At 39.0% G+C, this 27,538-nt stretch overlaps 1 protein-coding gene across 1 annotated transcript in view; it reads right to left on the reverse strand.

Annotated features, from left to right (window-relative positions):
* The window catches only part of tspan9a (tetraspanin 9a), a 122,775-nt gene that overhangs the window by 28,108 nt on the left and 67,129 nt on the right, over positions 1 to 27,538 (reverse strand). Inside the window, exon 2 of the mRNA XM_063004788.1 lies at positions 14,347 to 14,538. Within this exon, the coding sequence (XP_062860858.1) occupies positions 14,347 to 14,538 (192 nt within the window). The remainder of the gene's footprint in view (positions 1 to 14,346; positions 14,539 to 27,538) is intronic.

The raw sequence follows: 27,538 nt of genomic DNA on the forward strand, positions 1-27,538 counted from the left end.
GGTGCTAACCCGGATTGTATCCAAAAAACATAAAACCACGGCTGCTCAAATCACGGCAGAATTAAATGTGCACCTCAACTCTCCTGTTTCCACCAGAACTGTCCGTCGGGAGCTCCACAGGGTCAATATACACGGCCGGGCTGCTATAGCCAAACCTTTGGTCACTCGTGCCAATGCCAAACGTCGGTTTAAATGGTGCAAGGAGCGCAAATCTTGGGCTGTGGACAATGTGAAACATGTATTGTTCTCTGATGAGTCCACCTTTACTGTTTTCCCCACATCCGGGAGAGTTACGGTGTGGAGAAGCCCCAAAGAAGCGTACCACCCAGACTGTTGCATGCCCAGAGTGAAGCATGGGGGTGGATCAGTGATGGTTTGGGCTGCCATATCATGGCATTCCCTTGGCCCAATACTTGTGCTAGATGGGCGCGTCACTGCCAAGGACTACCGAACCATTCTGGAGGACCATGTGCATCCAATGGCGGTGCCGTGTATCAGGATGACAATGCACCAATACACACAGCAAGACTGGTGAAAGATTGGTTTGATGAACATGAAAGTGAAGTTGAACATCTCCCATGGCCTGCACAGTCACCAGATCTAAATATTATTGAGCCACTTTGGGGTGTTTTGGAGAAGCGAGTCAGGAAACATTTTCCTCCACCAGCATCACGTAGTGACCTGGCCACTATCCTGCAAGAAGAATGGCTTAAAATCCCTCTGACCACTGTGCAGGACTTGTATATGTCATTTCCAAGACGAATTGACGCTGTATTGGCCGCAAAAGGAGGCCCTACACCATACTAATAAATTATTGTGGTCTAAAACCAGGTGTTTCAGTTATTTTGTCCAACCCCTGTATATGATTAAGGGTTTTTCTACCACAACAGTCATACAGCTTACATATTCATTATTTATACATAGTCAAACAACCCTATTTGACTTTACTACGTACTAAATTAATTACATAACTTTGTAATGTATAGAACAATTCTGATCTGGAAACTGCACACTGAATTGCATTGAACATTGCACAGTTACAATAAAGGTCTTATTATTCTTAACATTACTAAAAATTTTAGATTGATTAAATTAGACTTAACTTTACTGTCATTGCTCAGTAATAAGCAACAAAATGCATGTTAGTAATACCAGTTTTTTAGAAAACGTCTTGTTGAGCTTTGTACATTCTGATTCTAATCTATGCCAAAAGATCAGAAGGAATCATAATCAAAAGATTTTAAAACTACATTTTAAATGCTGTATACTCATTAATTCCTAACTGATTAATCATTTAACACTGATTTAAAATTAATTTTAATGTTCAAAGTTGTTATCAAAGCTAAAGGTGGCTACTTTGAAGAATCTTAAGTCTAAAACATATTCTGGTTTGTTTAATACTTGTTTGTTTACTACATAATTCCTTAAATGTTCCTTCATAGTTGTGATGTCTTCAATATTAATCTACAATGTTCAAAATAATAAAAATAAAAAAGACCACTGAATGAAAAGGGGGCGGCACGGTGGGTAGCACTGTCTCCTTAGAGCAACAAGGTCCTGAGTTTGATTCCTGGGTGAAGCAGTCTGGGTCCTTTCTGTGGGGAGTTTGCATGTTCTCCCTTTGTCTGTGTGGATTTCCTCCGGGAGCTCCGGTTTCCTCCAACAGTCCAAAAACATGCAAGTGACGTGAATTGGAGATACTAAAAATGACTAAAAATGAGTGAGTGAGTGAGTGAAAGACAAGGTGTGTCCAAACATTTGACTGGTACTCTATGTCATAGAACACTGGTCCCTAATCCTCACTTTAAGAACAGCAGCATTTGAAAGTGCATCTTATCAGTCTAATCATCTTCAGCCCTGAACTCTCACGTCTCCTCTCCCTCATGGCTATATCCTGAAGGAGAAGCTTCACAGCGCAAAAGGTCAAGCAATTCAAAAATAAAGCAGGTTTATTTAATGAGAATTTGTGCTGGCTAACACACTAAGAATGGTATTAAAATATAAGCTCCACTGTCTGAACGTAAATCCCTACTTCTATTTATGCACTGATATTTAAATGCATACAGACGATGAATGATTAACAAATTATTTGACTGGGAGCTTTCATTTCATTTATGTGTAAAAGACATGATGTCAAAGATTTTACAATATAATAATGTGCATAAATATTATAGTATTTTTATTCCATGCCCTCTATTGTATCTGTTGTTATCCCTCTTAAGAGGCCACATTCCAATATTCAGTAAAAAGCTTTAAAAAAAGTGAAGGCTTTTGTGAAAGTAAAGAATGTCTGAGTCAATAAATCTTAAATTTACATTCAAAGGTGTCCCTGTGCTCATTACTATTAGGTCTGGGCATCTAGGATTTACTGTCTACGTACACTGATCAGCCATAACATTAAAACCCCCTTCTTGTTTCTACACTCACTGTCCATTTTATCAGCTTCACTTACCATATAGAAGCACAGAGCAGGTATTATTTAGGTGGTGGATCATTCTCAGCACTGAAGTGACAATGGCATGGTGGTGGTGTGTTAGTGTGTGTTGTGCTGGTATGAGTGGATCAGACACAGCAGCGCTGCTGGAGTGTTTAATTACCGTGTCCACTCACTGTCCACTCTATTAGACACTCCTACCTGGTTGGTCCACCTTGTAGATGTAAAATCAGAGACGATCGCTCATCTATTGCTGCTGTTTGAGTTGGTCATCATCTAGACCTTCATCAATGGTCACAGGACGCTGCCCACGGGGAGCTGTTGGCTGGATATTTTTGGTTGGTGGACTATTCTCAGTCCAGCAGTGACAGTGAGGTATAAAAACTCCATCAGCATTGATGTGTCTTATCCACTCATACCAGCACAACACACACTAACACACCACCACCATGTCATTGTCACTGCAGTGCTGAGAATGATCCACCACCTAAATAATACCTGCTCTGTGGTGGTCCTGTGGGGGTCCTGACCATTGAAGAACAGCATGAAAGGGGGCTAACAAAGCATGCAGAAAAATAGATACAGTTAGTAATTGTAGAACTACAAAGTGCTTCTATATGGTAAGTGGAGCTGATAAAATGGACAGTGAGTGTAGAAACAAGGAGGTGGTTTTAATGTTATGGCTGATCGGTGTATATGTAAATTATTTAGTCAAAAAAAACTATCAAAGAATTATATTCTAACAATGTTCTGTTGATTAATATGTATATTAGGTCTGTAGAGAACAAGAAAAATCTTTGTGCTTTAATGTCACTGTGACAAAGACTATTAAAAAGAGAACACGTCTTTATAGTTTATTTAAAAGAACATGACAGTAAGAGACAGAGCACAAGAACAACACTGTATAAATGAGTAAAAGACATAAAGTGCTGAGAAACACACTGATAGTTACTTTCTGCCAGAATAGTTAGATGTGTGTATGACTCAAACTCTGATTTCCTTCCCAGAAGTCTGTTATGGATGATTTCTTTTGTTTTATTCATCTCATGTGCAAAAGCAGCTCTACTGGAAACTTTAAATCAGTGTTCCCCAATAGGTGGCCCACGAGTATGAAAACGATGGCCAGTGCAACTGTGCGAGCATACGATCCAAAACTAAAGAACGGCGGCAAAAGCACATTTTGAAGTGCACCATAGATGTAATTTCTGCTTGGAAAAAAAGTCATGGCCACTGCTAAATAGTGATAAGTTGATAATTAAAAGAAATTTATTTATTTATTAAGATTTTAACGTCATGTTTTACACACTTTGGCTACATTCATGACACCAAATTCATCAGTTCAACTTTAATGTCAAACACAGTCTCAGAAGTATCTTCAATTTACCTCACTTGCACGTCTTTGGATTGTGGGAAGAAACCGATGTAGACATGTGGAGAACATGCAAACTCCACACAGAAAGGACGTGGACTGCTCCACCTGGGGATTGAACCCAGGACCTTCTTGCTGTGAGGCAACAGTGCTACCCACCGAGCCACTGTGCCGCTCCAATAATGAAAATAGACAATTTAACTCTGACTGGACAGACCAGATGAGTTTTTTCTGAATCATCCGCATGCAAAACAAACATAGTTGTGATGGTCTCAGATTGTGTACAAGGGGTTATATTAAAGGGCACTTCAAAACACATCACAACCACAATGACATCTACCCTGCAAATCTTTTCACTTCATATAATCTTTACGTTACCACGATCCATAATTTAAATAATCTACACAGGGGAATGCTACCATGGTATCTTTGTGTATCACAGAATTAGGCAAAAGCTAAAAAGTCTTTCATAGATGCTGAGTTGGTAAAAATGAGAGCAATTGATTCAGTGGAAAAAGTTTTAAGCCATCATGACAACAATAAAGAAAATAGTTTTGGAACTATTACAGTAAGTGCTATTATCTGACAACAGTGCCGTGAGAAGAGTGGAAGTTTTGTCCACTTTGCTGTCTCAGCTAAAGAGCACAAAATGAGCTTGTTATTGGCTCACCTTGTGACAGACCTGGCATGGAAAGACTGTCTGTGTTTTGATGGGACTTTTTGGGAAAATCTACTTCGTTTGATTCCCATACATGAGCGCACAACTGGAAATTTTTAGTAAATTGACTCAGCTCTCTAAACTAAATAGCTTGGATGGAAGTAAAATCATGTCCATCGTGTGTGACAGGGCTCCAACAATGTTTGGGCAGCACAATGGACACGATGGTCTGGTAAGCAGGCTATATCCAGTAAACCCTGCAACATTGTCATTTCATTGCATCATTCTCAAGTCAGTGTTGTGTGCTAAACCCTGTGGAAATATGAAAGACATGGTGACATTTCTGTCTCATCCTATACATCATAGGAAAAACCGCCTCTGAATAAAATAGTTCATTTGAATTTTATACACAAGTCTCTTCACATCAGTTTTCCATTTAAAACAGAAACCTTCTGAGTATTTTACCAATTTATTAAAAAAAAAACAGTCTGTCAAGAATTAAAAGCTAATGAAACACAACTCTGTCCAGAGTCAATCAAGCTTTACATTAATATAAGCAAATAGGCTGCTATACAAGACAGTAATCCCTGCTCCTGCCTTTTCTTTGGTAATGTGACCATCAACAAACAGCTTTAAAGTGCTGAAACTGTAGCAGAGTAGCTGTAGCAACAATGTGAAAGACGTGTTTTCTGTGGTTCTTGGACTACATCTAACCATTCAGAAGCATAAAATGCAAGTGGTTGCAGTAGCTATAGTTAATCATCATCATTAATGAGCATTTATTTTTTGCATTTTCTCTCCTAATCTGGCCGTATCCAATTACCTGACTGCATTACGCTTCCTCTCTACTGATGTTAACCTCCACTCCGACTGAGAAGAGCCGTGACTAACACACGCCCCCTCCGACATGTGTGCAGTAGCCGACTGCATCTTTTCACCCGCACAAGGCGAGTTCCTATGCGGATCAGCTTTGTGTATGGAGAGTCACACCCTGGCCTCATTATCCCTCTTATGTCTCTGTGCAGGCGCCATCAATCAGCCAGCAGAAGTTGTTATTGCATCAGTTATAAGGAATCCTCTCCGACACCCTCCCTAAACAACAAGCCAATCATTGTTCGTTTAGGCGCCCAGCCTGCCGGGTGGGAGAGCTGAGATTTGAACCGACGAGATGTCAGCTCAGGTGTGCTAGCATGTTTTACACCTGAGCGCCTACTAATGAGGAATTAAGAGTGTCAGTGAAAGAACTTTCTAGTCCAATAAATTAATGGCTAGCTTATTTTTTTATTTTGAATATTTTGTCATTATAAAAAATAATGCTGCTCATATATATTAATGATCGTGTACCCTTGTATGTATGTAAACGTTTGACTTTAACTGTGTGTATAGGTGCATGTGTTTGAATGTGTGTATAGGTGTGTGAGTTTGAATGTGTGTATAGGTGTGTGAGTTTGAATGTGTGTATAGGTGCATGTGTTTGAATGTGCGTATAGGTGTGTGAGTTTGAATGTGTGTATAGGTGCGTGAGTTTGAATGTGTGTATAGGTGCATGTGTTTGAATGTGTGTATAGGTGCGTGTGTTTGAATGTGTGTATAGGTGTGTGAGTTTGAATGTGTGTATAGGTGTGTGAGTTTGAATGTGTGTATAGGTGCATGTGTTTGAATGTGTGTATAGGTGTGTGAGTTTGAATGTGTGTATAGGTGCATGTGTTTGAATGTGTGTATAGGTGTGTGAGTTTGAATGTGTGTATAGGTGCGTGAGTTTGAATGTGTGTATAGGTGCATGTGTTTGAATGTGTGTATAGGTGTGTGAGTTTGAATGTGTGTATAGGTGCATGTGTTTGAATGTGTGTATAGGTGTGTGAGTTTGAATGTGTGTATAGGTGTGTGAGTTTGAATGTGTGTATAGGTGTGTGAGTTTGAATGTGTGTATAGGTGTGTGAGTTTGAATGTGTGTATAGGTGTGTGAGTTTGAATGTGTGTATAGGTGCATGTGTTTGAATGTGTGTATAGGTGCATGTGTTTGAATGTGTGTATAGGTGTGTGAGTTTGAATGTGTGTATAGGTGCATGTGTTTGAATGTGTGTATAGGTGTGTGAGTTTGAATGTGTGTATAGGTGCATGTGTTTGAATGTGTGTATAGGTGCATGTGTTTGAATGTGTGTATAGGTGTGTGAGTTTGAATGTGTGTATAGGTGCATGTGTTTGAATGTGTGTATAGGTGTGTGAGTTTGAATGTGTGTATAGGTGCATGTGTTTGAATGTGTGTATAGGTGCATGTGTTTGAATGTGTTGTATAAATGTGTGCGTTTGAATGTGTGTATAGGTGTGTGAGTTTGAATGTGTGTATAGGTGTGTGAGTTTGAATGTGTGTATAGGTGCATGTGTTTGAATGTGTGTATAGGTGCGTGTGTTTGAATGTGTGTATAGGTGTGTGAGTTTGAATGTGTGTATAGGTGTGTGAGTTTGAATGTGTGTATAGGTGTGTGAGTTTGAATGTGTGTATAGGTGCATGTGTTTGAATGTGTGTATAGGTGTGTGAGTTTGAATGTGTGTATAGGTGCATGTGTTTGAATGTGTGTATAGGTGTGTGAGTTTGAATGTGTGTATAGGTGCGTGAGTTTGAATGTGTGTATAGGTGCATGTGTTTGAATGTGTGTATAGGTGTGTGAGTTTGAATGTGTGTATAGGTGCATGTGTTTGAATGTGTGTATAGGTGTGTGAGTTTGAATGTGTGTATAGGTGCATGTGTTTGAATGTGTGTATAGGTGTGTGAGTTTGAATGTGTGTATAGGTGCATGTGTTTGAATGTGTGTATAGGTGTGTGAGTTTGAATGTGTGTATAGGTGCGTGAGTTTGAATGTGTGTATAGGTGCATGTGTTTGAATGTGTGTATAGGTGTGTGAGTTTGAATGTGTGTATAGGTGCATGTGTTTGAATGTGTGTATAGGTGCGTGAGTTTGAATGTGTGTATAGGTGTGTGAGTTTGAATGTGTGTATAGGTGTGTGAGTTTGAATGTGTGTATAGGTGCATGTGTTTGAATGTGTGTATAGGTGTGTGAGTTTGAATGTGTGTATAGGTGTGTGAGTTTGAATGTGTGTATAGGTGTGTGAGTTTGAATGTGTGTATAGGTGTGTGAGTTTGAATGTGTGTATAGGTGCATGTGTTTGAATGTGTGTATAGGTGTGTGAGTTTGAATGTGTGTATAGGTGCATGTGTTTGAATGTGTGTATAGGTGCATGTGTTTGAATGTGTTGTATAAATGTGTGCGTTTGAATGTGTGTATAGGTGTGTGAGTTTGAATGTGTGTATAGGTGTGTGAGTTTGAATGTGTGTATAGGTGTGTGAGTTTGAATGTGTGTATAGGTGTGTGAGTTTGAATGTGTGTATAGGTGCATGTGTTTGAATGTGTGTATAGGTGTGTGAGTTTGAATGTGTGTATAGGTGCATGTGTTTGAATGTGTGTATAGGTGCATGTGTTTGAATGTGTTGTATAAATGTGTGCGTTTGAATGTGTGTATAGGTGTGTGAGTTTGAATGTGTGTATAGGTGTGTGAGTTTGAATGTGTGTATAGGTGCATGTGTTTGAATGTGTGTATAGGTGCGTGTGTTTGAATGTGTGTATAGGTGTGTGAGTTTGAATGTGTGTATAGGTGTGTGAGTTTGAATGTGTGTATAGGTGTGTGAGTTTGAATGTGTGTATAGGTGCATGTGTTTGAATGTGTGTATAGGTGTGTGAGTTTGAATGTGTGTATAGGTGCATGTGTTTGAATGTGTGTATAGGTGTGTGAGTTTGAATGTGTGTATAGGTGCGTGAGTTTGAATGTGTGTATAGGTGCATGTGTTTGAATGTGTGTATAGGTGTGTGAGTTTGAATGTGTGTATAGGTGCATGTGTTTGAATGTGTGTATAGGTGTGTGAGTTTGAATGTGTGTATAGGTGCATGTGTTTGAATGTGTGTATAGGTGTGTGAGTTTGAATGTGTGTATAGGTGCATGTGTTTGAATGTGTGTATAGGTGTGTGAGTTTGAATGTGTGTATAGGTGCGTGAGTTTGAATGTGTGTATAGGTGCATGTGTTTGAATGTGTGTATAGGTGTGTGAGTTTGAATGTGTGTATAGGTGCATGTGTTTGAATGTGTGTATAGGTGTGTGAGTTTGAATGTGTGTATAGGTGTGTGAGTTTGAATGTGTGTATAGGTGTGTGAGTTTGAATGTGTGTATAGGTGCATGTGTTTGAATGTGTGTATAGGTGTGTGAGTTTGAATGTGTGTATAGGTGCATGTGTTTGAATGTGTGTATAGGTGCATGTGTTTGAATGTGTTGTATAAATGTGTGCGTTTGAATGTGTGTATAGGTGTGTGAGTTTGAATGTGTGTATAGGTGTGTGAGTTTGAATGTGTGTATAGGTGCATGTGTTTGAATGTGTGTATAGGTGCGTGTGTTTGAATGTGTGTATAGGTGTGTGAGTTTGAATGTGTGTATAGGTGTGTGAGTTTGAATGTGTGTATAGGTGTGTGAGTTTGAATGTGTGTATAGGTGCATGTGTTTGAATGTGTGTATAGGTGTGTGAGTTTGAATGTGTGTATAGGTGTGTGAGTTTGAATGTGTGTATAGGTGTGTGAGTTTGAATGTGTGTATAGGTGTGTGAGTTTGAATGTGTGTATAGGTGTGTGAGTTTGAATGTGTGTATAGGTGCATGTGTTTGAATGTGTGTATAGGTGTGTGAGTTTGAATGTGTGTATAGGTGCATGTGTTTGAATGTGTGTATAGGTGCGTGTGTTTGAATGTGTGTATAGGTGTGTGAGTTTGAATGTGTGTATAGGTGTGTGAGTTTGAATGTGTGTATAGGTGTGTGAGTTTGAATGTGTGTATAGGTGTGTGAGTTTGAATGTGTGTATAGGTGTGTGAGTTTGAATGTGTGTATAGGTGCATGTGTTTGAATGTGTGTATAGGTGTGTGAGTTTGAATGTGTGTATAGGTGCATGTGTTTGAATGTGTGTATAGGTGCGTGAGTTTGAATGTGTGTATAGGTGCATGTGTTTGAATGTGTGTATAGGTGTGTGAGTTTGAATGTGTGTATAGGTGCATGTGTTTGAATGTGTGTATAGGTGTGTGAGTTTGAATGTGTGTATAGGTGTGTGAGTTTGAATGTGTGTATAGGTGTGTGAGTTTGAATGTGTGTATAGGTGCATGTGTTTGAATGTGTGTATAGGTGTGTGAGTTTGAATGTGTGTATAGGTGCATGTGTTTGAATGTGTGTATAGGTGCGTGAGTTTGAATGTGTGTATAGGTGCATGTGTTTGAATGTGTGTATAGGTGCGTGAGTTTGAATGTGTGTATAGGTGTGTGAGTTTGAATGTGTGTATAGGTGTGTGAGTTTGAATGTGTGTATAGGTGCATGTGTTTGAATGTGTGTATAGGTGCATGTGTTTGAATGTGTGTATAGGTGTGTGAGTTTGAATGTGTGTATAGGTGCGTGAGTTTGAATGTGTGTATAGGTGCATGTGTTTGAATGTGTGTATAGGTGTGTGACTTTGAATGTGTGTATAGGTGTGTGAGTTTGAATGTGTGTATAGGTGTGTGAGTTTGAATGTGTGTATAGGTGTGTGAGTTTGAATGTGTGTATAGGTGTGTGAGTTTGAATGTGTGTATAGGTGTGTGAGTTTGAATGTGTGTATAGGTGCATGTGTTTGAATGTGTGTATAGGTGTGTGAGTTTGAATGTGTGTATAGGTGCATGTGTTTGAATGTGTGTATAGGTGTGTGAGTTTGAATGTGTGTATAGGTGCATGTGTTTGAATGTGTGTATAGGTGTGTGAGTTTGAATGTGTGTATAGGTGTGTGAGTTTGAATGTGTGTATAGGTGTGTGAGTTTGAATGTGTGTATAGGTGTGTGAGTTTGAATGTGTGTATAGGTGTGTGTGTTTGAATGTGTGTATAGGTGTGTGAGTTTGAATGTGTGTATAGGTGCATGTGTTTGAATGTGTGTATAGGTGTGTGAGTTTGAATGTGTGTATAGGTGTGTGTGTTTGAATGTGTGTATAGGTGCATGTGTTTGAATGTGTGTATAGGTGTGTGAGTTTGAATGTGTGTATAGGTGCATGTGTTTGAATGTGTGTATAGGTGCATGTGTTTGAATGTGTGTATAGGTGTGTGAGTTTGAATGTGTGTATAGGTGCATGTGTTTGAATGTGTGTATAGGTGTGTGAGTTTGAATGTGTGTATAGGTGTGTGAGTTTGAATGTGTGTATAGGTGTGTGAGTTTGAATGTGTGTATAGGTGCATGTGTTTGAATGTGTGTATAGGTGTGTGAGTTTGAATGTGTGTATAGGTGCATGTGTTTGAATGTGTGTATAGGTGCATGTGTTTGAATGTGTTGTATAAATGTGTGCGTTTGAATGTGTGTATAGGTGTGTGAGTTTGAATGTGTGTATAGGTGTGTGAGTTTGAATGTGTGTATAGGTGCATGTGTTTGAATGTGTGTATAGGTGCGTGTGTTTGAATGTGTGTATAGGTGTGTGAGTTTGAATGTGTGTATAGGTGTGTGAGTTTGAATGTGTGTATAGGTGTGTGAGTTTGAATGTGTGTATAGGTGCATGTGTTTGAATGTGTGTATAGGTGTGTGAGTTTGAATGTGTGTATAGGTGCATGTGTTTGAATGTGTGTATAGGTGTGTGAGTTTGAATGTGTGTATAGGTGCGTGAGTTTGAATGTGTGTATAGGTGCATGTGTTTGAATGTGTGTATAGGTGTGTGAGTTTGAATGTGTGTATAGGTGCATGTGTTTGAATGTGTGTATAGGTGTGTGAGTTTGAATGTGTGTATAGGTGCATGTGTTTGAATGTGTGTATAGGTGTGTGAGTTTGAATGTGTGTATAGGTGCATGTGTTTGAATGTGTGTATAGGTGTGTGAGTTTGAATGTGTGTATAGGTGCGTGAGTTTGAATGTGTGTATAGGTGCATGTGTTTGAATGTGTGTATAGGTGTGTGAGTTTGAATGTGTGTATAGGTGCATGTGTTTGAATGTGTGTATAGGTGCGTGAGTTTGAATGTGTGTATAGGTGTGTGAGTTTGAATGTGTGTATAGGTGTGTGAGTTTGAATGTGTGTATAGGTGCATGTGTTTGAATGTGTGTATAGGTGTGTGAGTTTGAATGTGTGTATAGGTGTGTGAGTTTGAATGTGTGTATAGGTGTGTGAGTTTGAATGTGTGTATAGGTGTGTGAGTTTGAATGTGTGTATAGGTGCATGTGTTTGAATGTGTGTATAGGTGTGTGAGTTTGAATGTGTGTATAGGTGCATGTGTTTGAATGTGTGTATAGGTGCATGTGTTTGAATGTGTTGTATAAATGTGTGCGTTTGAATGTGTGTATAGGTGTGTGAGTTTGAATGTGTGTATAGGTGTGTGAGTTTGAATGTGTGTATAGGTGTGTGAGTTTGAATGTGTGTATAGGTGTGTGAGTTTGAATGTGTGTATAGGTGTGTGAGTTTGAATGTGTGTATAGGTGCATGTGTTTGAATGTGTGTATAGGTGTGTGAGTTTGAATGTGTGTATAGGTGCATGTGTTTGAATGTGTGTATAGGTGCATGTGTTTGAATGTGTTGTATAAATGTGTGCGTTTGAATGTGTGTATAGGTGTGTGAGTTTGAATGTGTGTATAGGTGTGTGAGTTTGAATGTGTGTATAGGTGCATGTGTTTGAATGTGTGTATAGGTGCGTGTGTTTGAATGTGTGTATAGGTGTGTGAGTTTGAATGTGTGTATAGGTGTGTGAGTTTGAATGTGTGTATAGGTGTGTGAGTTTGAATGTGTGTATAGGTGCATGTGTTTGAATGTGTGTATAGGTGTGTGAGTTTGAATGTGTGTATAGGTGCATGTGTTTGAATGTGTGTATAGGTGTGTGAGTTTGAATGTGTGTATAGGTGCGTGAGTTTGAATGTGTGTATAGGTGCATGTGTTTGAATGTGTGTATAGGTGTGTGAGTTTGAATGTGTGTATAGGTGCATGTGTTTGAATGTGTGTATAGGTGTGTGAGTTTGAATGTGTGTATAGGTGCATGTGTTTGAATGTGTGTATAGGTGTGTGAGTTTGAATGTGTGTATAGGTGCATGTGTTTGAATGTGTGTATAGGTGTGTGAGTTTGAATGTGTGTATAGGTGCGTGAGTTTGAATGTGTGTATAGGTGCATGTGTTTGAATGTGTGTATAGGTGTGTGAGTTTGAATGTGTGTATAGGTGCATGTGTTTGAATGTGTGTATAGGTGTGTGAGTTTGAATGTGTGTATAGGTGTGTGAGTTTGAATGTGTGTATAGGTGTGTGAGTTTGAATGTGTGTATAGGTGCATGTGTTTGAATGTGTGTATAGGTGTGTGAGTTTGAATGTGTGTATAGGTGCATGTGTTTGAATGTGTGTATAGGTGCATGTGTTTGAATGTGTTGTATAAATGTGTGCGTTTGAATGTGTGTATAGGTGTGTGAGTTTGAATGTGTGTATAGGTGTGTGAGTTTGAATGTGTGTATAGGTGCATGTGTTTGAATGTGTGTATAGGTGCGTGTGTTTGAATGTGTGTATAGGTGTGTGAGTTTGAATGTGTGTATAGGTGTGTGAGTTTGAATGTGTGTATAGGTGTGTGAGTTTGAATGTGTGTATAGGTGCATGTGTTTGAATGTGTGTATAGGTGTGTGAGTTTGAATGTGTGTATAGGTGCATGTGTTTGAATGTGTGTATAGGTGTGTGAGTTTGAATGTGTGTATAGGTGCGTGAGTTTGAATGTGTGTATAGGTGCATGTGTTTGAATGTGTGTATAGGTGTGTGAGTTTGAATGTGTGTATAGGTGCATGTGTTTGAATGTGTGTATAGGTGTGTGAGTTTGAATGTGTGTATAGGTGTGTGAGTTTGAATGTGTGTATAGGTGCATGTGTTTGAATGTGTGTATAGGTGCATGTGTTTGAATGTGTGTATAGGTGTGTGAGTTTGAATGTGTGTATAGGTGTGTGAGTTTGAATGTGTGTATAGGTGTGTGAGTTTGAATGTGTGTATAGGTGCATGTGTTTGAATGTGTGTATAGGTGCATGTGTTTGAATGTGTGTATAGGTGCATGTGTTTGAATGTGTGTATAGGTGTGTGAGTTTGAATGTGTGTATAGGTGTGTGAGTTTGAATGTGTGTATAGGTGTGTGAGTTTGAATGTGTGTATAGGTGCATGTGTTTGAATGTGTGTATAGGTGTGTGAGTTTGAATGTGTGTATAGGTGTGTGAGTTTGAATGTGTGTATAGGTGTGTGAGTTTGAATGTGTGTATAGGTGCATGTGTTTGAATGTGTGTATAGGTGCATGTGTTTGAATGTGTGTATAGGTGTGTGAGTTTGAATGTGTGTATAGGTGTGTGTGTTTGAATGTGTGTATAGGTGTGTGAGTTTGAATGTGTGTATAGGTGCATGTGTTTGAATGTGTGTATAGGTGCATGTGTTTGAATGTGTGTATAGGTGTGTGAGTTTGAATGTGTGTATAGGTGTGTGAGTTTGAATGTGTGTATAGGTGTGTGAGTTTGAATGTGTGTATAGGTGCATGTGTTTGAATGTGTGTATAGGTGCATGTGTTTGAATGTGTGTATAGGTGCATGTGTTTGAATGTGTGTATAGGTGTGTGAGTTTGAATGTGTGTATAGGTGTGTGAGTTTGAATGTGTGTATAGGTGTGTGAGTTTGAATGTGTGTATAGGTGCATGTGTTTGAATGTGTGTATAGGTGCATGTGTTTGAATGTGTGTATAGGTGTGTGTGTTTGAATGTGTGTATAGGTGTGTGAGTTTGAATGTGTGTATAGGTGTGTGAGTTTGAATGTGTTGTATAAATGTGTGCGTTTGAATGTGTGTTGGCGCGACTATACTCACACTCAGGAGCAGGCACTTGTTTTCCTTAATGGCGCCCAGGCAACCCAGGAAGCCTGTCACCATGACGATGGCACCTATGGCAATGACCAGGTTCGCAGCCGAGAGGGAGGGGAAAGAGGGCGAAAAGGTGGCGAAGCTGCCCTGAGACACCGCCAACCAAATCCCCACGCCCAACAGTCCACAGCCACACAACTACAGAGAGAAAGAGAGAAAAAGAGAAACTTTATACATTTACACATTATACATTTTCCTGACATAAAAAATGAATGAATGTGGTCACTGATTTAATATGAGTGCACTTCCAGTCTGTTTCAGATAGATATGTCTTTCCAAAGACACCTCATTTCTCTCCATGACATCTGCTGAACAACTACAGACAGCCAGAGAAAATAAGATCTGACTCTGAGCAGAGGATTCAGTCCTGAGCGTATCAGTGGTACGTCTGGACCAACTAGAAAGAAGCAGTTCTCATATTCGTATCCCCCCCAAGACATGGATAATAGAACCTCTGCTTTGCAGTAATGAATTTCACAGGGAGGTGTAAACCACTTGGTCACTGTTCTTTCTAGGAGTGGGAAATATGACAAAAATATTTGTATACCTATATTTTTCACAATGACATGATTTATTTGTGCATTTATCATCAGTAACCAGAGCATCCAGAATTCAGAGTCTGTCCTGAAAGCACTTAGCACAAGGTAGGAACACACTCTCTCCAGTACATCACATATTCACTCACTCAGACACTATTACTTGCATCTATGGGCAATTGTACCATGGTAGATGGAGGAAATGCATACAGGCATACAGGAATTGTGCAACATCAGCACTAGCTGCCGCATCGCTGTGCTGACTCACAATACACAGTAGCTTTATTATAATTAGTTTTGCTCAGATGCAAAAAAAAACAGATTCCAACCAATTAATAGACCCATGCAAAAACATTTGGACCTGCTCTCTGAGCCTGAGGGCTGTCACACTTTCTCCTCTATTGATTAATAAAAGATTACACATCAGTGAGCTCATGTGTATGGAAGTAAGCATTTGGCACTCGTCTGAATATATTTGTTCTGCAGAACAACTGTGCATGAGATAAAGTTCCCAAAGAATATTTGACTGACACAAACCAAGACAAAAAAATATAAAAAAGCCTAACCTGCATCACCACTATGTACTATGTATCCCAAGGATGCATAAATCCCAGTGACCCAGTTTATCATATTTGATTCTACCGTGTTCTAGTCATTTAATATACGTACATTCGATACCTTTAATAGCACTCCAGTATACTGTGCCTTTGAGGAAGCACATACCAGCTGCCTCCTATCCAGACTGGTAAATTTTATATGAATCAACATGTAAAATGTTACCACACAATTTATGCATAAACAATTTACACACATTATACGTAAAAACTGCCTATATGTTTGTATAAAACTATATTTGTAGTGTTCTAATAAATGAATGTATTTACATATACAATTAAATTTTCCGCATTACATATGTAGTACAGACACTGGAAATAAGATGAGCTGGGAGTTCTGTAGAGAACATGTCTGTGGTGCTTTAAAGCTCATCAGGACCGACTACAGAGAAGCAGTTTTTAGATCTATTTTCCCTCAGATGATGACAAAACAACTAACAGACTCCTCAGGGGAACACAAACCCCTCCAATATCACTGTCCACCCTCCTTCTATATGCTGACACCTAACTGGTCCTATTGCAAGAGGATTTAAAGTGGTCTTTTGGACAGTGTGGTAGAGCGTGTGCTTTGGATGTATGAGGTCTTGTGGGTAGTGATGGTTCAGCACTATTACAGATTTAAAGGTCGCTGGTTTGAGCTCGACCACCAACGAGTTGCCACTTTAAGGCTCCTAAGTAAAGCTCTTAACAGTCAATTGCTTGAATTGTGTTTGATTACAATTGTATGTTGCTTTGAATAAAAGTGTCCGCTAATGTTGTGAATCTAAAAAAGTAAGATGCCTGTAGGTGCTGCTGAAAATAATTTACACAACTGGCTCGTGAAATGAAGAAAAAAGCAGTACTATACAGATGTCACACAATAAATTATGGATGCATTACAATACATTATCATTACACACTAACAAATCCACAGGCTAGTATGCTTTCACATTAACTTTAAAAACACTGAATAGTAATGTCACTGGCAAATAGGCTAAACAAGCAAGTTAACAAAACTGGCAGGTACTGCTCCATACAACATAGATCAGAGAACATACAAAAACAGCATGGTGTAATCCATACCTTTACCTCACTTTACATGTTATTCAGTTGAATTTGCCCTTCACAATTATCACAAAACCGTCTTTTACAGGTCTTTCAATGTAGTTGCCACTTTCACTATGACAAAACAACTACCAAACTGGGAGGGTGAGGATTAACACATGCTTCCTTCAAGATGCAAAAAGCCCAACACTGATTTTTTTTTTAACACAGTAGTGCAAATGAACATGGATGGGTGGGGATGCCAACTGTCTTATTATGTATAGATCATTAACAAACCAGAGCAGCTGAAAAATTATACACCTGACCAACTCACCACAAAGAAATTAGTTATTTAGTTAGTCTAATTAGTCAGTTTTAACTAGAATGACTGGACACCCACAGTGCCAATTTGTTAATTTATGTTCAAGTCAAACATCATCTGTTGTAGAAGGCCAGACAACTTTAAGCTGGACCAATGGGTTGCTGCTTTCATAGTGGTTTAATAAGGCGTGGGGCCACTACAACCACCAGAGAAATTTCAATGGGCGGAAATGTGGTTAGAATATGAGTAAATGTACATGAAAATTTAATTATTAAAGACTTAGCATCAACAAACCAAAGACTGTAACAAATTAGAAACCATGGGATTCCAACTGTTTTTCAGGCTTTCGTTAACAAAAAAACCAAACACTTTTATTAAGCCATTTATGTGCAACCATTTGGTGGTCATAAACCTGCTTCTTTTGATTTAAACAGCACATAAATGCAGCATTTTCTTTCATCAGGTTCAATTTCCACAAATTAAGGTGACGATGGGAGTCAAGGATCGGTGTATTCCACTTTTGGCATGAAAGAGTCAGCGTTGATGTCATGTTTAGTAAGGAAACACATTAGCAGGTTAGCCTAAGGGTTAGGATTATCCTGATTACCAGAGTGATGAGAGATGACTTGAACTTTAATGAACTCCACAGTCTGAAAGCATTAGCAAATGCACAAGACCTCTAGTTCAACCCTTACGTTTACAATGCTAACATTCATAATTTCTCACTGTTTGACATGCCCATCACACAGACACACTCATTCAAACAGAATTTATTCAAAGCGGACTTGTCCCTGGACCAAATCCCTTCAGCACTGCCAAAACACATTTCCTTCAATCAATCCGATAATCAATCAAGGGAATTTAAGGTCTGTGTTTGCTTCCTACTAAAAGTGGCTGGTAAAGTGCTACACTCCTCTTAACTGTTAATACATTTTTAAAAGGAACAAGCAAGGAGACAAGTAAACAAACAAATAACCTTGTAATGAATGTGTGAGGTCTACAATCAAGGTGAGGGTAGCAGATTATGGTTATGGTTGCCAGATTTTAGCCATGGTAAAAAAATCTGAAAATGTGGTTTTAACAAAAACCAAACCAAATCAGGACAACCAAGTCAAAAATAAATGATCCACTTAAAAGACAGATCTGGAGATATAAAAATGGGCTTTATATATCTCTCTAAAACAAATGATCTAAAGAAAGTTTGTTTATTGGGATTTTAATGTCATGTTTTACACTTTGGTTACGTTCATGACAGTTATTCGTTACACAAGCTTCATCAGTTCACAAGTTTAATGTCAAACACAGTCATGGACAATTTTGTATCTCCAATTCACCTCACTTGCTCGTCTTTGGACTGTGGGAGGAAACCGGAGCTCCCGTAGGAAATCCACGCAGACACGGGGAGAACATGCAAACTCCACACAGAAAAGACACGGACCGCCCCACCTGGGGATCAAACCCAGGACCTTTTTGCTGTGAGGCGACAGTGCTACCCACTTAGCCCCACCCGTCTTAAATAATCTTAACTGAAATGTATTTTAATTACAGACAGAAGCCGTATTTTTATTTTAATGATGCACAAGCAGGCTAGACAGAATGTGCAGACAAAAAAGAGCTTTTTGACCTTGTCTGCAGCTACAATGACGTTTCAATATTCATATCCAGAAACATTAAAGAAATCATAAATCCTGCACTTCTTCCATCTTACAAAGAAAATAATCTGAGAGGTTCTAGAGAAAGAGAGGTTTTTCTTTATTTTTTTCTCTAACTACATCATACAAAATTTATATAAGCAACAGTGAAGGTCAGAAATCTCAGATTTGCAGTCAGACCACATCTCACATAGATTATCTGATATAGACTTTAGTTTGGTGCTTGTGGGAATTACTTTGACTCCTAAATCCTCATCTCTGATTGAATTCCTTACAGGTATCTAAGACAATGTGAGAGACCAGACTAAAATGGACCGGGCATTGTAAAGAGCATTCAGAAGTGCAAAGGAAACGAGGTAAGATGGTAAGAGAGTGACAGAAAACATAGTAAAATGGCATGTGAAAGGGAAGAGAAGTAAGAACCGAGAGAATAAGAGGACGAATGAGAGGAAATACTGCAAAGACTTTAATGACTCTACAATAGGTGCCTGCTGAGACAGAGACCTACCCGAATCCTCTCTGAAGACTTGTTCTCTGAAGTCTATTTTGTGGGAAGGTAAGAAAAAATACCAGTATGAAAAAGCATGAACAGGCAGGGCTCAGGATCATTTATAAAACCAGCTTCAGCACTGTCGACAAGTTAAATAATACAACATTCTGCCATACTCACTCAAAACAGAACAATCATTTCTCTATTTTAGTCTTCCTCAGCTTCATTTATATGCATGTATAGGTATCTAAATTTGATTACATTTTTGTACTTTTCTTTTTAATGGTGTAAACAATGGGGCTATAAAATAGCTGTGTGATCAAAAGCATAGAATCATGACCATTATAAATGGTTTGAAGTCCTAATTTCAGTATGTTTAAGATTCTCTTGTTTAATAATGTCTGTAAATCCATGTTTGCTAGTGTTTCCACATAAAGAACAAATCTACACCAACAAAAATTTGCCTAGATCTAACATTTACTCATGTATTTATCCTCAATAACCACTTGGTCCTGAATGGAGTCACAGTGGATCTGGAGCAACACAGGCAAATAATGCACTCTGGACAGGTTGCCAGTTTAGCATAGGTTATCATACATGACACTTGATCATTTACACCTGGGGACAGGGACCAGGGGCAAGGTTCAAATCCAAATCTCCCACAACGCTGCACTACAGTGCCTTGCAAAAGTATTCAGCCCCCTTGAACTTTTCAACCTTTTGCCACATTTCAGGCTTCAAACATAACGATATGAAATTGTAATTTTTTGTGAAGAATCAACAACAAGTGGGACACAATCGTGAAGTGGAACGAAATTTATTGGATATTTTAAACTTTTTTTAGAAATAAAAAACTGAAAAGTGGGGCGTGCAATATTATTCAGCCCCCTTGCGTTAATACTTTGTAGCGCCACCTTTTGCTGCGATTACAGCTGCAAGTCGCTTGGGGTATGTCTCTATCAGTTTTGCACATCGAGAGACTGAAATTTTTGCCCATTCTTCCTTGCAAAACAGCTCGAGCTCAGTGAGGTTGGATGGAGAGCGTTTGTGAACAGCAGTTTTCAGCTCTTTCCACAGATTCTCGATGGGATTCAGGTCTGGACTTTGACTTGGCCATTCTAACACCTGGATACGTTTATTTGTGAACCATTCCATTGTAGATTTTGCTTTATGTTTTGGATCATTGTCTTGTTGGAAGATAAATCTCCGTCCCAGTCTCAGGTCTTTTGCAGACTGCAACAGGTTTTCTTCTAGAATGGTCCTGTATTTGGCTCCATCCATCTTCCCATCAATTTTAACCATCTTCCCTGTCCCTGCTGAAGAAAAGCAGGCCCAAACCATGATGCTGCCACCACCATGTTTGACAGTGGGGATGGTGTGTTCATGGTGATGAGCTGTGTTGCTTTTACGCCAAACATAACGTTTTGCATTGTGGCCAAAAAGTTCGATTTTGGTTTCATCTGACCAGAGCACCTTCTTCCACATGTTTGGTGTGTCTCCCAGGTGACTTTTTATAGATATCTTTGAGAAATGGCTTTCTTCTTGCCACTCTTCCATAAAGGCCAGATTTGTGCAGTGTACGACTGATTGTGTCCTATGGACAGAGTCTCCCACCTCAGCTGTAGATCTCTGCAGTTCATTCAGAGTGATCATGGGCCTCTTGGCTGCATCCCTGATCAGTCTTCTCCTTGTTTGAGCTGAAAGTTTAGAGGGACGGCCGGGTCTTGGTAGATTTGCAGTGGTCTGATACTCCTTCCATTTCAATATGATCGCTTGCACAGTGCTCCTTGAGATGTTTAAAGCTTGGGAAATCTTTTTGTATCCAAATCCGGCTTTAAACTTCTCCACAACAGTATCTCGGACCTGCCTGGTGTGTTCCTTGGTCTTCGTGATGCTCTCTGCGCTTTAAACAGAACTCTGAGACTGTCACAGAGCAGGTGCATTTATACGGAGACTTGATTACACACAGGTGGATTCTATTTATCACCATCAGTCATTTAGGTCAACTTTGGATCATTCAGAGATCCTCACTGAACTTCTGGAGTGAGTTTGCTGCACTGAAAGTAAAGGGGCTGAATAATATTGCACGCCCCACTTTTTAGTTTTTTATTTCTAAAAAAAGTTTAAACTATCCAATAAATTTCGTTCTACTTCACGATTGTGTCCCACTTGTTGTTGATTCTTCACAAAAAATTACAATTTCATATCGTTATGTTTGAAGCCTGAAATGTGGCAAAAAAAAAACTTTGGATCATTCAGAGATCCTCACTGAACTTCTGGAGTGAGTTTGCTGCACTGAAAGTAAAGGGGCTGAATAATATTGCACGCCCCACTTTTTAGTTTTTTATTTCTAAAAAAAGTTTAAACTATCCAATAAATTTCGTTCTACTTCACGATTGTGTCCCACTTGTTGTTGATTCTTCACAAAAAATTACAATTTCATATCGTTATGTTTGAAGCCTGAAATGTGGCAAAAGGTTGAAAAGTTCAAGGGGGCTGAATACTTTTGCAAGGCACTGTATATACAGTAGCACATAAGCTACCTCCTCCAGCACTATACCACCCATCAATAAACATAAAATAAATTATTGTTTAAGATAATGAAGCACTGACGCTGCTCAGGTGGCGCAGCGGTAAAGACACACGCTGGGACACCAGAGCTGGGATCTCGAATACATCGTATCGAGTCTCAGCTCTGCCTGCCGGCTGGGCTGAGAAGCCACATGAACAATGATTGGGGTGGGATATTAAAGCTCTATAGGAACTCTCTCATAACTAATGCGATTACGACCTCTTCTGGCTGATTGATGGCGCCTGCACAGAGACGGGAAAAGAGTGCTGTCAGGTTGTGTCTCTGATCCGAATTGCACTCACTTTGTTCTCCTCAATCAGAGCGGGGATCGGCATTGGTGGAGAGGCAGCATGACCCAATCGGGCAATTGGACGTGTAAAGGGGAGAAAATGCATAAACAAAACAACACAAAAAAGATAATGAAGCATTTTTTTAAATTAACCTTTACAAAATTATGTTTTTAATAACTGTTTTACTGATACATTCATTCTTTTTGTATCTTCCATAAACACTTTATCCTTGTCATGATCACAGTGGACACAAGGCCTATCCCAACAGGACAATACATAAAATAAAGACAGAAACACATGTACCTAAGAAATATCAGCAAACATATTAATGTTAATATATTAGAGACACCACTGTATAGTGCTGTTATAAAGTATATGAAGTTACATAAAAATACAGTTCTAAAATATGAGTTATGTATAGGGCTGCATCAGTGCCCACACGAGAGCCAATGACTGCTGACTGACTGACTGCAGTCCAGAGAATCTCCTATTGAAAATTTGTGACTCATCATGATGGGAATCAGACAGTGATAAACACAGACTGTTGAGCAGCTGAAGTTTTCTATCAAGCACAAATAGGCAAAAATCCCAGAACCTTCTTGCTGTGAGGCGACAGTGCTACCCACCAAGCCACCGTGCCATTATAAGTTCCATTATAACATAAATTGTACTTATTATTTTTGAAGTAAATAGCAGCTTACCATCACATCACACACTATTTATTTATTTGACTTTACTTGAAAGGCTGTATTGATTTTAAACCACTATCAGAGCTAAACATCACAGCTGTAATAAACACACAGTCTTTAATAAACTGCAGGTAAACTTAATGTTCCTTCTCCCCATCTTTCTGTGATTTTAAGAGATTTCTTAGATGTAATGTCATATATGTCAACATAATGACCAGAAAGATTACAACAAAAAAACAAACAAACAAACAAGAAGTGTACCAGTACGATGGCTGTGTATAGCGGAGGAGGTGAACATGAGTGTGGAGATGAAGGCGAAGGGAGGACGGCTACATTTGTGTAGGTAAATAGCGCATTGCAGTCAGAACCTCCCTCCATATTCAAGGTCAGTCAAACTGAATCCAAACATAAGAGAAACCTGTCATACCTATCAGCTACTTACATTTGCTGAGCATCAACAGTGCAGCCATCTGTGGAGAAATGCTACTTCAAGCTTCCTGCCTGTGTTAGACCAACCTTCCACTGTGTGAGAGAGTAACTTCGAACCCACAGGAACAGTAGAGAAACGATTTTATATTTTGGCTTGACGAGAGGTCGCAGGGACATAAAATAAAGTCCCAAACCAGCTATAATGTGTGCGTTTGTCTGCTGGCCTTTCTAAATTTTAAGTTTTATTATTCCACTGGAATCCTACTGTCTCTGCTGAAGGTGTGCAAAAGCAGTCCGGGTGTGATTGAATAAGAAATAAGGCTTCGACTGACCCCCGGGTCGATCTGAGGCAACTGGACAGAGCAGCATAAAGCAAACAGATGATGATGATGCAATCCACAAAACACCACAGAATTGCAGTTAAGGTTCAGAAGCATCTAAAGCAAATTCCTACTGGCTCAGTCTGAATCAGTGTATTGTTAAAAACCACTGCTATAAATAAGTCAGATAGATAATCAAAATTGTGAACTGAAAATTGCTTTCATCCGATGAATACAGGAATTCTAAAAACATTACTTAAGTGGAAGGTCACCTTTGGAAGGCAAGCAGTTGATTGAAAAGAATAGCAAAAAAAGACTTGACATAAAGCATACCTTCCATTACCAGAGAAAATCCCGTTTAAATAACAACTAAACGTTTCTGACTCTATATTCAATGAAAAGACAGCAACTCATAAGCCTAGATTTAAAAATGTTGCTAGAAATTACCTTGACATTCACCTACACAATGACTTTAAGATGAACCTTATTCAGGCTATATATATAGTGAACAACTGAAAGCTTTTTAAATTAGAAAATGGATACATCTAAATGTGAATACCAGTCATTTAGGAAACACTTATACACCTCGAGAATCCTGCTGTGACACCCTATCCAAAATATAAATTTATTACCCGAGGAAAATAAGCCGTATAAAATGTCATTAAAATTGATTTTTCATTGCACATATCATAAAGTTTAATGTGCACATAAACACATCCTTAAAATGTACAGTAGGGGGGCTTGACGTTAAGCCAGGATTACACCAAACAATGTCTGACAACGTTTTCCGGCTAACAGAATAAACACAGAGGTCAGATTTGCTACCTAATTTGATTTCTTTTAGAGCATGATTTCTTTGGATACATGATAGATGAGAGGAAACTCTCTACTTAAACCTCACATGACACGAGAAAATCATAAACCTTTAATTCCAGATGCTTTTATGTGTGTTGAACAGCTTATGTCAGGTATTATAACATGCACAGGATGATTTCTTGATAGATTCTACACATAAAGCTGTTACAACATCCTATAACATCGCATTAGCTGTCAGGATAATTATAAATACTAGTAATGACAGTTATTATGCCTGACTAACATTTATGACCACTCATTAAAATGTGAAATCCTGCATGACGTGATTATGACATTCTTATGCCAGTGTTATGGCTAACTGTTTAGCTGAAGTATTAACAAATTCTGTCTTGATTACCACCTCTGTTATTTATGAGGGTTAGTACAAAAGACACACTTGGATTGGAGCCCAGTTCAGGTTATTTCTGCCTTGTGCCAAGTGTTTAACAGTGAATTCAGACCCACTGCAACCCTGACCAGGATGAAGTGTTAAAAGAAAATGAAATACATATTTTTTTTATATTTAACAGCCAGGCAGACGTTTCACACCTGTTAGCAGTGTGTGAGCTGTAACAAATGAAAATAATATGCTGGTGGCCGTGTCCACATACTTTTAGTGATATATTGTATTATTAGAATGGGCACCACAGTTTTTTCTAAGCAAATATGCATTATTAATATTAATACAACCATGTAACATGTGAGAAATTAAAGAGCTGAGCCTCGAGCCCCTTGTACAGTTTGTCCGGGACATCCTGTGCAGCAATTCCTCCAGATCAACACTGTGCTGCCTCAGAAATTATGCTGTCCATAAATTATACAGTACATCTCAGAGAGGAACAGAACAGTTTTATTGCAAATCAACAGTCAAATCTTCAGATGGACGTACAAAGAAAAAATTCAGATGGACGTACAAAGGAAGATTAACAAACCAGTAGATCCTGATTGAACTTGATGTAGAAAAGTAATCTGCGTCGGATATATATTCTGATTACAATGAGAGTCATGATGCATAGGGAACGAATTTTGGTAGAAAGATTGTACTTATATGTAAATACATAACAGAAATGATGAAACAAAAGAGTACATCTTGTCTATTTGACATTTTGTCGATGCATGCAGTGTGTTCATTTAAGTAGCAGAGCTATTCATTATTAAAGAAAGCAGTCACCCTAAAAGGAACAAAACTTAACGAAGCATGTTATAGAAGTAGTGGCTGTGTGTAGACCAGCAGTGTGAAACGTCCTTACACAGTGGCCAGTTTCTGAGGCTTTTTTCAGCACTGCGCTTGGTATCACACCAGCTCTTTCAGGAAATGAAAGGGCTGTTTAGTGATTTGCAATCAGTTGTTGCATACAAGATTGCTGTCTGAGATACCACCTGCCAGCGAGAGCCGAGTTAGAGAAAGTACAGATGAGGGTTTGTGTGTATATAAGGAAATAAAATGAACGGGTTTGTAAGAGAAACTCTGTCGGCTAATTTGTGCATCTCAGTGGATCTAAGGCAGCTCAGCAGGTCTCAGACCAGTGGATGTTGCAAGACCTTTAATTATACATAAAATATCATGTAGGAAAAATCACGAAGAACAATGATGCAATAACGATAACAATCGAAAACTTTTGCATTCATACAGAGTTGGTCTCCTTATTTCGGCTTCTTGTTTTTTTGTTAAGGCTTTCCACTGGATTTTTGAGTATTTCTGTAGGAGTTTGTGCCTAATTAGTCCAAATTTAATTGACAGGTAAGGCAGAAATGCCTGGTTTATCACAGTGGTGTTCAGTGGAGTCAAGGTCAAAGACCTGTTAATGGTACATGAATAGTGGCACACTTGGCTCTAAACAGGTAAGGTCCCCTGCAAACTTAATTACTATTACATTTTTGGCATTTAGCAGATGCTTTTATCCAAAGCGAGTCACAGTACTGTGACAGTGTATTGTCTAAGCAATTGAGGGTTAAGGGCCTTGCTCCAGTGGCAACTTGGCAGTGGTGGGGCTTGAACCAGCAGCCTTTCGATTACTAGTCCAGTACCTTAACTGCTAGGCTACAACTGCACATCTATTTGATCTATTCTGCACATCTATTTTATATAATATTTTATATAATTGATTTTATATCTGGGTGGCATGATGGCTCGGTGGGTAGCACTGTCGCCTCACAGCAAGAAGGTCCTGGGTTCGATCCTCAGGCGGGTAGTCCGGGTCCTTTCTGTGTGGAATTTGCATGTTCTCCCCGTGTCTGTGTGGGTTTCCTCCGGGAACCCCGGTTTCCTCCAACAGTCCAAAATCATGCCTTCAAGTTAATTGGAGACACTGAATTGCTCCATAGGTAAATTGGTGTGTGTGTATATATGTGTGTTTGCCCTGCGATGGACTGGTGCCCCGTCCAGGGTGTTAATGTGTGCCTTGCGCCCATTGAAAAGCTGGGATAGGCTCCAGCACCCCCACGCGACCTTAATTGTTTAAGCAGTTAAGAAAGTGAGTGAGTGATTTTATATCTGTTAGCAATGGGTGTGGCTGAAACACCTCAATAATTAGGAGGTGTGTCCAAATAGCTTCAGTATTTCCCAATCACATGCTAGTAGATCGATTGGCTACTTTTCACTGCCCCTGATGTAAGTGAGTAAATGGCTCACAAAGTGTTAAACTGGACCCTGCCTCGAGCCCATTATATACTCCAGAATATACTCCAGAACCCACCATGACCCCAATCAAAATAACGTGGTTACTAAAGATAAAACATATTTAATCACTCATTCATCTTTAGCTTTATGCTTGTTAAAATAACATTGGATCTAGAGCCTGTCCTGGAAACACTGGTTACACTAATAATACAACAGTCCTTCAAAGCACATCCCACGATAATTCATTTAGGTCTGAAATATGAAAATGAATAACTTTTTTAAAGGTTACACACCGGTCTATGCAAACTGACACTGCACAAATCAATATAAGTCCAAATGCCACATCTATTAAAGTGAAATTTGCCTCTAATAGTTGGGCAGTAGGGAAGGCCACATGACAATCACTGGGGCTCTAAGTGCTTCTTTAAGGAGAGGATGAAAGCTGTTACCTAATAGAACATAAGTGGGCTTCAGTGTTCAGGAAGTGTTCTTATGCTATAGCTGATTCTCTTACACACTTAGAAAGATTCTCTGATGAGCACTAAAGTGAGCTCTCCTGAGCTTCTCTACATTATTCAGTATTCAGAGCCTGCATTACAGTCGCCACTACTTAACTTAAATGGTTCGGGGGCATGAAAACGGCTTTTTTTATTTATGTTGAAGCTACTATTAGGTTTTGAGCAACTTGATTACAACAGATATCTCAACGGTCCTAAAATTAAACAT

This window comes from Trichomycterus rosablanca, chromosome 11 (assembly GCF_030014385.1).
Source record: "Trichomycterus rosablanca isolate fTriRos1 chromosome 11, fTriRos1.hap1, whole genome shotgun sequence".
In the NCBI taxonomy this organism is placed as follows: Eukaryota; Metazoa; Chordata; class Actinopteri; order Siluriformes; family Trichomycteridae; genus Trichomycterus; species Trichomycterus rosablanca.